Source organism: Salminus brasiliensis, chromosome 9 (genome assembly GCF_030463535.1).
Source record: "Salminus brasiliensis chromosome 9, fSalBra1.hap2, whole genome shotgun sequence".
Classification (NCBI taxonomy): domain Eukaryota; kingdom Metazoa; phylum Chordata; class Actinopteri; order Characiformes; family Bryconidae; genus Salminus; species Salminus brasiliensis.
Genome location: NC_132886.1, coordinates 31,576,966 through 31,589,384, shown reverse-complemented (window position 1 = coordinate 31,589,384; position 12,419 = coordinate 31,576,966). Strand labels below are relative to the sequence as shown.

The 12,419-nt window shown below is 39.8% G+C and overlaps 1 protein-coding gene across 1 annotated transcript in view; it reads left to right on the top strand.

Annotated features, from left to right (window-relative positions):
* b4galt2 (UDP-Gal:betaGlcNAc beta 1,4- galactosyltransferase, polypeptide 2) overlaps positions 1-12,419 on the top strand; it is a 165,653-nt gene that overhangs the window by 126,370 nt on the left and 26,864 nt on the right. The window contains exon 5 of the mRNA XM_072688228.1: positions 4,260-4,382. Within this exon, the coding sequence (XP_072544329.1) occupies positions 4,260-4,382 (123 nt within the window). The remainder of the gene's footprint in view (positions 1-4,259; positions 4,383-12,419) is intronic.

Sequence of the window (12,419 nt, the reverse complement as noted above, 5' to 3'; positions counted from 1 at the left end):
CTTGTGTTAGTAACTCTCAGGAATGAAACCGTAGCATACAGAGGACAAAAAACCTATCCGCAGGAGTACAGTGTTTAGGTGACTGAAAGGCAGGGTTTTAAAAATGAGATTTTGGAGGGTGTTTAGTGTTTTTGTGTAGGGATGTAAGAAAATAAATAAATAAATACAATTATTTATTCCAAGTAATTTAAAGCATTTCTATTGGTCTGTTCATCAAGCATTATTGACACAGTGTACAGAACAGCTACATGGTTTAAACCATTAAAATATATGTTTTTCATTTGACAGCAGTGATATATGGTGGCTCAGCAATTAGAGATCCGGTCTATTGATGACAGGGTTGTAGGTTCGATACTCTGGCTCCGCAAGCTGCCACTGTTGGGCCCTTGAGCAAGGCCCTTCACCCTCTCTGCTCCACGGGTGCTGGAGTTGGCTGCCTGCCACTCTGGGTGTGTGCGCTTACTGCCCCGTGTTCACTAGTGTGTGTGTGTGTGTGTGTGTGTGTGTGTTCCCCACAGATGGGTCAAATGCGGAGGACATATATCGCTGTACATAGTAATAGTGACATATTTTATATATCAATATATTGCAATATCATGTTTTACTATACTGTACTGATTTTCATACAGTGTCAATCTCACTGTTCTGATTGCATAAAAAGTCAGCTTTTCTTTTACTCAGCATATTTTAGTTTTACACCATGCAGATGGTGGTTTGTTTAAATACTGTTCATTTTCCTAAAATGCATATTATGTAATGTATTTACAAACTTAGTTACAAACCTATTTTGAATTGTAACTTTCTTAAATTGTTATACAGATCTCATTGCCAGGGTCTTAACAGTACACATTTTCATTTGTATTTCAGCTTCAGCTTTGCACTGTTATCTGTAACTGGGGAGAAACCTACGTTGTCAAATATTTCTGGATTTCTGGACACGTGATATCCCAATTGCATTTCAGACCATTTGTGCCACCCTTAAAAATAACAACTGCAGTCAGATGTTTGCAATAACTTATATAACTTATTGCAATAACGATGATTCTTTAATATCACTGTAGAGGTATTTTGGCCTTTTTCTGGGATTGCTTTTATTCAGCTGCACTGTAGGGTTTTGAACATTAACAGCCCTTTTAATGGGGTTGAAGCCATCTTTTTTGACTTTGCCTCTTCAAAATCTTTTTTTTGAGCCATTCAAAGGTGGACTTGCTTGTGCGCTGCAGATCATTGTCCTGCTGCATAACTCAACTGCGCTTGAGCTTTAGGTCACAAGCTGGATCTGTTCAGGATCTCTGATAAAGAACAGAATTAATTTGTTTGGGACTGAATTTGTCCCAACCAAAACAAATAACTTTACAGATAACCGTAGAGATGACCACTGATTTTGTTCAAATACATACACTAGTGTATATCAATCCTAATATAAATATTAAATAATATGGAAATCTAATGTTTGACTACATTGACTATACAGGAAAAAAACGCTACATAAGATGTGAAGCAGGCACACCCGCCTTTTTTCCCTTCTCCACCCTGTATTTCCCCCCATTGGTTCACCTCACATTTGTAATTCAGATCACTCCAAGGGTCTTCAGATGACTCCTGAGTTTTGATTTAGTGTTCCTCCTTCCTGCGCTCCCTGCAGTGTTTTGAACTCCATGGTTGAAAAGTCGCTTGGATCTGAGAGGAAGGATTCTATGGTAATAACACGCTTCAGCTTTCTGGAGGCCATATCTAACATACTGCAGAATCTATGAGAGAGAGAGAGAGAGAGATGGTGAGAGGAAGTGAAGCGCAGGATGAAATAGGGTCAGGTGGGGGATCAGATATCATTTCAAACGTAGGATTCCCCTATGGGTGGCTTCTATCTCTCTCTCCCGGCTCACTCAAGCGAGACAGAATTGTGTCAGATTGGAACGCCCGAGTTGACTGGCCTACCCCACCGATGGGCTTAACCCCCAGAGAAATACAGCGAAAACATTTCAGCTCTTTTGCGTCCCTCCTCTACGTTCAGCCACTTTCGTTTTGAAAGATGGGAAGGAGTCAGAAGTCTGACCTGATTTGACCTAGCCTACAAGAGTCTGTGCCAGAATGTGAGCATTCAGTGATTGGCAGGTAGAACTGACTTGTGCTTTCTATGTTGCTGCATGTGCTGAAGCAGGGGAAACTGGTGTAGCCAGGGGTTAAGCTGTTTTACAGAGGCGACATTGCATGTACTCTTACTATAATGGGTACAAAAGCACCCTTAGAGGACAGTCCCAAAAGCCTTATGTGTGATTTGTTTATTTGAACCAAAGCTTTTTCTCTGTTCAGGTGGACGTTTGTAACATTTGCAGTCTTAGCTAATTATTAAGAACTGTCAGGCTTGAAAAAACACAGTGTAGTATTCATGACTCTTGTCGGGGAGGATCTCGACACTATCCATGATTCTAGGTGAAAAAAAGCCTTATTATATAACTAATATGTTCATATCACAAGCTGAACTGAGAACTACGTCCAGCACAAATAGAAAGTGACGGAATCAATTTGGGGTCTAACAGAACACAACGTGTTTGGTTCACACCACAGTTTGGACATCACAGTTCAGTATGAGTTGAGTACAAGATGTGCTAGGTTCCTTTTTATTCGTCATGTACGGACAGTCATGTAAGTTAGTTTGTTCCAATGAATGTTGTAAGATTACTCCCTGAGGTAGTCAGCCTGTATTGTGTTAAGCTTAAACATGTAAACAGTAAACACACACACACTTATGTTTCACTTATGAGTTAAGACACTGGGTCACACATGGCTTCAAAACTAAATATTGGTTTAAAAAAAAAAACATTATATTAAGAATGACTTCGAAAACCTTTTCTTGAAGGTTCTTCAAAGCACCTTAAGAGGTTCCTCCACTACAAATGCTTCTCAGGGACCTTGTACTTTTTAACAGTGGTGTTATAAAAGTACAGAATAAGTAGAATAATAATATAATAATAAAAAAGAACCATAAATAAAACTTCCTCTTAGACTACATTTAAACTTTCTAAGCTTAAGCTCAACCTTCCAAAAGAACTAGCAGAGGAGAAGAAGCTAATTTAAAAGAAGCTGGTGGATCTTCTAGCTTCTTTTGTGTGTTATTTGCACTCACCATAATCAGACACCAATCTGCCTGACGGAAGCTTTTCATTTTCTACATCTTACAGCTTAAGGTTTCCGGGTGTAATTCGCACTTCTGAATTTTGGCTATCCATTACATTCATCAGTTTTACTTGTAGGCTACCACTTGTACCTCCTCACACTCAACCTTAACGTTCGTAACGCAACCTGTTCAGGACAAATACACATAGTTAAAACCCTGAAAATCAGTCTATCATAACCAGTGTTTGATTTAAATTGGAAGAAACAATTTAATGAGAATAAATGTATTTGTCCCCTCTGTAAGTCCTAGATTCATCAATGACTGTGGGTAGATGCAGTAGTTGTAATATATACAAAAAAAAAGGAAATGACACCTTTTTTTATGTATATTATGTACAATCTTTATACATGGGCACAATAATTACTTGAATGCATATACACCAGTTCCCGTCTTGTCCTTAATATGTCCATCTACCTTATCCACTAGGTGTATAAATAAAGTCTTTGGCCTGTTGTGTTTTGCCTTCTACCCCATTCATCATTTGTTAGCTTCAGACCAGAGGACTAAATTTGACCAGATCTTACTTTGCTTGTAGACCTTATTTGGGTTGTGAAGCCGACATGGTCATGGGATAACTTCAACTTCACTTTGTGCTAGTGTACAGTCTCTAAATATTATATATAACTAATTCCATGGATTTTCATACGTGTTTTATGAATAAAATCTACCGTAGATTCCCATAGCAAGCACCTCATTTATATTGGCTTAAAAAAATCACAGACCCCTGGCTATTCGTCAGGAATGTATGACTCCAGCCCTTCAGTTTCAGACCACAGACACTATCAATGTAGCAATCACATTGACAGGTGTAGAAATTCCAGCAACACCTTTATGTGTAGCCTTTGTTTATCCACCTTTACTATGATTCTCATGTCTAGTTATGTTATCACAAAGATAATGCTGGTACACTCAGTTTCCTACACTAATTCCTACACAGCTCTAGCTGTGAGTAACACTTTGTATGTTGTACATTTCCATTGATTCCTTCAATTTAAAGCCTGACATTAATATTACTAGATTAGCCAGTTAGCCTCTGAAATCATAAATGTTTAATTGCACCATCTTTTTTTTTTTCTTTCAGGCTACCATATGCAGGCTATTTTGGAGGAGTGTCTGGCTTGAGCAAAAAGCAGTTTCTTAAAATCAATGGCTTCCCTAATGAGTACTGGGGCTGGGGAGGAGAGGATGATGACATCTACAACAGGTAAGTCAATAATTAAAATGGCATTCTCTTTACATGTCTTATATAATACTAATCTCAAAGACATGATTTGACTTGTGCTTAAATGCTCTAAATGTACTATATTTGCCTTCAAAACAAATATACACTATATGGACAAAAGTTTTGGGACATCCGCTCATGAAATGAAAAATGAAATGAAATGGGAAAAAAAAGTTTGTTGCTTTTGTTGGGGAAACTGTCTCTACTGTCCAGGGAAGGCTTTCTACTAGATTGTGGAGCATTGCTGTGGGCATGTAACTGCATTTAGCGACAATAGCTTTAGTTTAGCAGAGTGCCAATAGGTTCATGTTTATCTGCTCCGGAGAGTCCTATTCTATTGGCAGTACTTCTCTACTGGCTCTTGACAGGCTGTATGTGTGTGTGCATTTGCACATTTGTGTCAGCACTGGTGCAGCTTGAATGCATTTATTAGAAGGGGTGTCCACAAACATTTGGACACATAGTGTACATGATGTTCTACAACAGTTAGTTCTGACCACGCAAGCTGATTGGTTGAGAAGTGTTCTAAGCTATTTCAGAACCAACACTGTGTCAGTCCTCTGAATGCCGTTGCAATAAATCATACACTGAACTCAGAATTAGAATAAACGTAAATGCCCTGAGCAAAAAAAAACAAGAATGAGCTAAAAGGATTAGGATACACAACAACAAACAACAAACGGACAAGAGAAAAAACTGTCAGTGGGGAAACAGTAATTAGTCGGCCTGTGTAAGAAGCTGGAGAAGGAACTGCGGGCTGTTTCGTGAGTGAGTGGAGTTCACTCTATGGCTTACAACAAGCTGCTTGTTAAGGAACTATCATTTGGTGGGAGGAAATACCTAGCATTAAAAGATATTAACTGCTACGTTTACGACTTTATAGTCCGAGGTGTTGTGTAAAAGCAATACGTGAGTTGCTGCCAGATGGGCTGGTTTAGTTTCTAGATTTGCTGATCTCCTGAGATTTCCAGCACAACAGTCAATAAAGTAAAAAACATCCTGTGAGTGGCAGTTCCACGGATGGAAATGCCTTTTTGATGAGAGAGATTAACAGAGAAGGCTGGTTGGCGCTGACAAAGGCTACAGTAACTCACATAACCATTCTATACAGCTATGGAGATCAGAAAATCATCTCAGAATGCAGAACACGTCCAATTAAGAGGCGGATTAGCTGAGGCTGCAGTGGGCACAGGCTCACTAAAAAAAGTGGTCTTCTGTTTTGAGTGATTTGTGTTTTTTTTTGTTTTTAATGGCACACTTTGGGCTGCTTATTGCCAATCAATCCTCATTTAAATGTTACAGCCTATTTAAGTAGTTTTTCCAACTGTGAGCATCCCTTTATTGCCACAGTTTATCCATCTTCTAATGGCTACTTCCAGCCTGATGATGCACAAAGCAAAGGTGCTTCTCAAGCTGGTTCAGTGTTGTTTAGTGGTCTTCCCAGTTATCTGATCTCAATGCAGTAGAACGCTCCTGACGAATCTGCAGGAATTACTTGGTGCAGTCATGTCAGTGTGGACCAGAATCTCAAAGAAAAAGGTTTCCAAGATCTGTTTAAAAACTGAAACAGAATATATTTGATTTGTTCAGAGGTGTTTCTTTGATATGTTCACTATTCCACTATTCCCCTACTCCTCCCCTTGAGTTTTCACAGAGCTTTATAGTGAAAATTATAGTGGTCTGATTCTGAAAACAATTGCTGTGCATGATTGGAAATCGGGCTCCATCCGACAGATTAAGGGCACTCGTGGGTTAAATCAGCAGGAGGAAATTGTGTGTGTGTCTTTGTGTCAACACTTGGCCCTTTTCATTGAGCTAAACATGGAAACCATTAGCACTCAGTCAACCTTGTTATACGCATCATGATTTCAGACCCTCCAAGCCAAACAGTGCTCTGTCCGCACATGATTTCATCCACCTGACATTTTACTTTTGACAGCTATACATTCCAGACCATGTCCATGATTATTTTGAGCTATGCACATGCAGCCTTAAAAATAATAAAATAAAAAAGTCATATGAGTATGAGTCATTTGGAACAGCAACAGTGTCCTTCCTCTTTGGCTGATCTTCAACTTCTGCATGGAGCTCCTGCAGACATGTGCTGCTCTCCGACGTGCACTGGCTTGGCCGAGAGTGCATAGAGGACAACAAGCAGAAGCCTGATTTGACACCAGTGACTTGCATTTGCACTTGAGCCTTATGACTCAAAAAAGCTTAAAAATTAACTGTTGTCCTGTTGAGCTTTTCCTCTTTTAGAGGATTTTAACAAGGAAAGAAGCACAACATTCATTGACATTTTGACACACGTTAGCTGTTATGTTGGTTCTGATCACCTAACAACCAGAGAAATGAGGGTGGAGGACAGGACAGGACAGGAGAGGAGTGAGTTTGAAGGTTGAACTGTCAAAAAATATTCATGTAGACACACATTAAAATTAATCACTTTATTAATATTTATTGACCAAGATTGAACATTGAACATTGCTGTTTGTAATGCCTGTGTATTTGGACCCTTACATAGAATATGAACAGCTCTTTTTCTGTTGCATAACTAAGTGAGTAAGAAGATGCTTAAAGCTAAATGAAACAGCTGTGGAGCCTAGTAGCCTACTTAAACTCATCCTGCATAAAATCACAGTTCCACTCTCTTTTGTCAAATGCCCTACTGTTTCTTTTCCCTCAAGTCAATCATAATGTTCTTTTATAAAAAATAAAAACAACATAGTTGACAAGTCTGCTGTTGTCCCAGTAGCAGCAGAGAATGCACTCAACCATTTAAGTCGCTTGTGTGTGTTTTTTGCATGTGATTTTAAATGTATGTTTTTTTCCTCGTTCTCAGGACTATGAGCCTGGTCTGAATGAAAATAAGCAATGGCTGAGTCTCAGTATGATAAACACCTACTTCTATGCTGCCGATCACTTTTCACCCTGCTCAAGTGATTGCTGACCACATCCACCTGACTGACTAGGCACCAAAAGCTGAAGATAGGCCTGCCATGACTATGGCTGCAGTGAAGGTTTAAAGGTCATATGTTTATGTAAACAGAATGCTTGCATAGTTTGTTTTTCTTTTTTTTTCTTTTTTTGTAAGTAATGGAAGCTCACCCAGCCAATTACCATTTGTACTTTTTTTTACTGCTTTTAGATTTAGGTGGGCTTATAGCTTATAGATTTTTCCTTATGTGTTCCAAACAGTTTGCAATAATTCCCTCTTCTTCATCCAAGTGAGTGTGTGTGCGCGTGTGCGCGTGTGCGCGTGTGTGGTTCAACTAATGTTAGGCTAATGAAATATTAGTGGTATAAAATTAATAGCAAAAATACAATTAAATTGTTAAAGACAATAATATGTACGTCAATTAGTCTGGAATTTCAGGATTGTGACTGGCTTGACCGAGGTCCAGGGACAGCCTTTGTTCCCGCTGTTATGCTTTTTCTCTATATTGATGGCTGGTGAGGGAAAAGGGGTGAATGCAATAAGTAGATCATCTCCCTCTTCCCCTCTCTCTCTGTCTCTCATTTCTGATTTGAGAGCATTTTATAAAACACTGTTCTGAAAGGATAGATGGAATAGATGTAATGCTTTAAAGCATCAAGATTTCCCTGGAGAGCCCTTCTTCACAGGGGCTATTTTTAATGCTGAGGACTTGAGAAGGGCTTGATGGCCCACTGTTTTAAGTCTTTATTGGGGATGCTTTAATTGTGCATGAGTGCACACTGTGGCCTAAGGGCCTGCTTGATTTGACTTGCTTTCTGTTTAACATATTGTGGATGTAGTTTCTTTGACCTTAATAATCATTGCCTCTATCATCAGCAGCTCCCATCATCCATCAGTATTTATCTTACTATTTGTTACACACAATACATTCTAAGTACTTATGCCATTTCCTCCTTGCATACAAAGTAAGATGTGCTTTAGTAAGATCACCATCATCTTACGACATTATATTGCTACATCATTTAGTAAGATGATAATTTTAATCATGGTCATGTTTTCTAAGCCCAGAATCATTTCACTATAAATACATAGTGGGACTCTTACTGTCTGTTACTGATTTTAGGATAAATGTGTTTGTTACTGATCAATTCCAAAATCCAACATCAACTACTATTACAGATTTATTGACTGATATGAGTGGATAACTGGTTGACTGGTATAACACTGGATAAACACTAGGTGCAAGTAAAAAATAATTTTCTTTGCATATCTTCTTCATATCTTTTTCTCATATGCTTCTATGCTTCTCAGATCTTCATATAAGACAATGTCCACATTTTATATCAAAATGTTCAGACCAATCTCAGCTCTCTCTATAATGGGACCCCATTTGCTCTAGAGCACTGTATGAAGACATACTTTGACCCTTAAGCTGAGTCCCTTTCAGGACTCTTTAAAATTCAAAGTCCAAAATTAAAAATGTCTTGTGAAAACATACATTTACTTATTTTGAATGAATCGTTTTAATGCTTGAAATGAGTTTACCAGAGTTTGTTTCCCAAAAGGAGTAAAATCTATGAATAAAATAGTATATAATTTGCAAAATGCAAAAACTTCATCTTCCAGTGTGCATTGGTCAGTTTTGCACAAAACCATAGACTGATGCACAAATACACTAATTACAGATAAGAGGCAGATGATGAGGACACATGAATCTGCCAGTTAGACACGGCGAGAGGCAGAAGATGAGTATCTCTACGTCTGCATAGCCTCGTTACTCCGGATACAAGTCGCTCATGGTCTTACAATAAGATGCAATTAATAGGGCAGTCTCCACAGATTGAGGAAATGTTTGATCCATATCTGCACTGTGTTTCATCACAAATATATTAATAAAATTGAAAAACATTCAATTTGACATGCCTGCATGTTCATGGACTGTTAATAAGCAAAATAAGCATTAAAACAGACTGTTTAACACAGTTTACACAAAGTAGCTCACATCTCCTTGCTGAATTTTCCTTCAGAGACTCACTATTGGGCAGTGATGGATGTCTGGCTGAAGCTGTCATTCCTTCCCCAGCACGTCTGGAGACATCACTTCTGTGAAGTGGTCAGCTGGAGACACTTCTCCACTTCTCCAGAATGGTCAAGAGCAGTATGCTCAGACTCCAGGGAGTTCAGCCTCTTTCGGCACTTCAGTCCCCATCTCTCTCCACACTCCACTCCCCCCCCCCCTCCCCCTCTACTATTCTCTCGCACACCACTTCCCTTCAGAAGACCGCCAGTCTGACAGTTCAGGGTTGAGAACCAAGTTCATCTGTCATTCCAAGCAGCATCTCTGCTTCTGAAAAGCTTTTGTCCTCACTCCACCCAGCCCAGCTGCCACCTGATCCTGGCAGTTCAGCCCTGCTCTTGGTGAACTGGGTCTCAGTCGCTTGTATGAACGCATCATCCGGTGACCTGGCAGGCTGACGGGCTGACCACAACCCTAAAGACCCATGACCCCCAACATGCACTGTTGCAGACTGCTTTGACAGGTGTTCCACAACCAAGTCTGTGTACAAACCCTTTTACCGTCAGGGTTTATAATAAGGTTGAGTGCTAAAATTGAACATGTGGAAATAGATGTAAGATTTATCAACTTCTCTTGGAGTGATGGATGTACAACACTCAGAGCTGCTTTGATAGCAATGCCCTTCTGTTGCAGGAGAAACTTGATGTTGATTTCTGATATCTGTGTCTTATCCAAGGACATAACTCTGAGTCAGTCCTTGGGACTTCAACATATAAGTGTTGGGTTGCTTTCTGAGGGTGATGGCTTCAAAGATACTCATATGGATGAAAATACAGCTGCTCTTTCATTGTTTCTTTCCAAGTCAAGGCTTCCCTGTCCAGGGAAGGCTTTTTACTAGATTATGGTGCATTGCTGTGGGGATTTGATTGAATTCAGTAACAAACAACGTTAGGTCAGGTTAAAAGATTTTCAGCCCTACTGAAGTAATAATCTAAGTGAATGTAGAGCCATTTTTGACCATTTGTCAATTTCTGGAAGAAAAAAATGACCTGTGCAACAAATTCTTGTTTTGTTTATTACATGTATGTTGGACATTAATCTTGCCACAGTTCAAAGAAATCACCTAATCAAAGAAAAAACCCAACATGGCATTCAACGGTTTATGGAAAGTATAGCCAAGATAAAATGTGAATCATGAGCTCAATAACATATCACCTATTTGTCTTTGGACGGCTGTCAGACAAATATTGGCCCTAGCGTTTGTTTGGAGGCTTCACCTTGTGGACCAAGCTAAGGGGACCATCCCATTACACCCTCCATACACACTAAAGGTTTAGGCCTGGGTAATCACAATATTTCCTTCCCTCAATATTTTACAATATTGTCTTAGGACTTAGTGGGCTGCTTTTTAGAGAAGGATCCCTTAGTGATTGTGTGTGATTGAATGGTTTAATGAGTCCATTAACATTTATGTTCCTGAAGAAATGCAAGCAAAGCAGCCCAACCAAACAGCCCTGTGTCTGGCTCAGTTTAACCCTCCTCCATTTCTCTTGTGAAAAAGAACACAACAAATGGTTATTGTCCTTTTAAGTTGACCATTTTTCAGCTCAATTCGAGATGAAAAGAAACTGAGCTGGGAAACAACTGGAGCCCGAGGATGCCGCATGTTGCCATAGGTTCTAATGGTTCCAGTGGATATAATTTGAGTCAAACACCCTCTACCATCCGAACCTTCAGCTGTATGGAAAATGCTGAGAGTTTCCCCTCAGATGGCATGTTGCACTCTGGGAAAGCTCCAGCAGAGACAGTAAGGGTGTAGCATACTGTGTAGCGTAGCCTAATTGCTCTCTAATGCCCTGTAATTATCCATTGTTTTAACAGTAAAAGGGAATGTGTGTAGAAGTACGCTGGCTTGACAACTTTTTCTTCTTCTTCTTATTATTATACACTGACAATGTGCAGCATTCTAGCAATCACTTGGAAACATAGCAACTGCCCATCAGCTCCATAGAAACCACATGGGAATCTATTGCAGCTGCTTGGAAACCACCTGGCAATACTGTAGTAACAACCCCAAAACCACAAAGCAGCACCTTAGCAGCCATATGAGATGCAGTTGCCATGCAGGTCCATAGCAACCACATAGGACACCATAACAAATTAGCAACCAAGTTGCAACAAATTTGCAGCTCCAATGCAGGACAAGACACTACAACCTTATTCACCATTTTTGTGGGACACAGATTTTGAATTTGGCCTTCCCCCCCAAACCCATTTGTGCAGCGAACACACACAGTGACTATAAGCACACAAGCCCAGAGCGGTGCGACGTCCAGTGGAGCAGAAAAGGTAAATGATCTTGCTCAAAGGCCCAACAGTGGCAGCTTGCCATGCCCGGGAATCAAACCCACAACCAGGTCATCAATAATCCAGTGCTAGAACTGCTGAGCCATCACTGCCCCTACTGCTGAGCAACCACATTGGAACATTGCACCTACAACCTAACAATACTATAGCAACCACATGGAAAAACCTTGAAACTACCAAGCAACTCCAAGGCAGTTGCCTAGGATACCCTTGCAACTGCCTAGCAAAACCATCACAACTTTCTGGGATACCCATGCAACACCATAGCAACCATTTCAGTAGTGTTTATTACGTTCTCAGCATTAGTTCTGTCGACTAGTACAGGTCTTCAGGAGTTCTTAGCTGCTTTGTCAAGCTAACCTAAAAATGTGTTCAGTGGCATGCCAACTTTTGGGCACTACTGGTCATTTCTGTTGCTGGGAATAAAGTGAGTAACATGAGCTTGTATCTAAAATGCATGAAATGTTCATTTCAGCAAATAAAAAACACAGAGTAACATTTTTATTGTGCAGTTGTGGAGTGAAAAGAGTAGCACCATGCAAAAGTTTGGGTACCCCAAGAGGACGTTTGGCCACAACCATCACAGTCCCCTGTCCTAAACACCATTTAAAAATAGACCTGAAAAGAGCCCAAGAATCTCAGAACTACAAACCTTTTACAAGGAAACTAGGCAAAATGAGCTGATTAAGTGTTTACA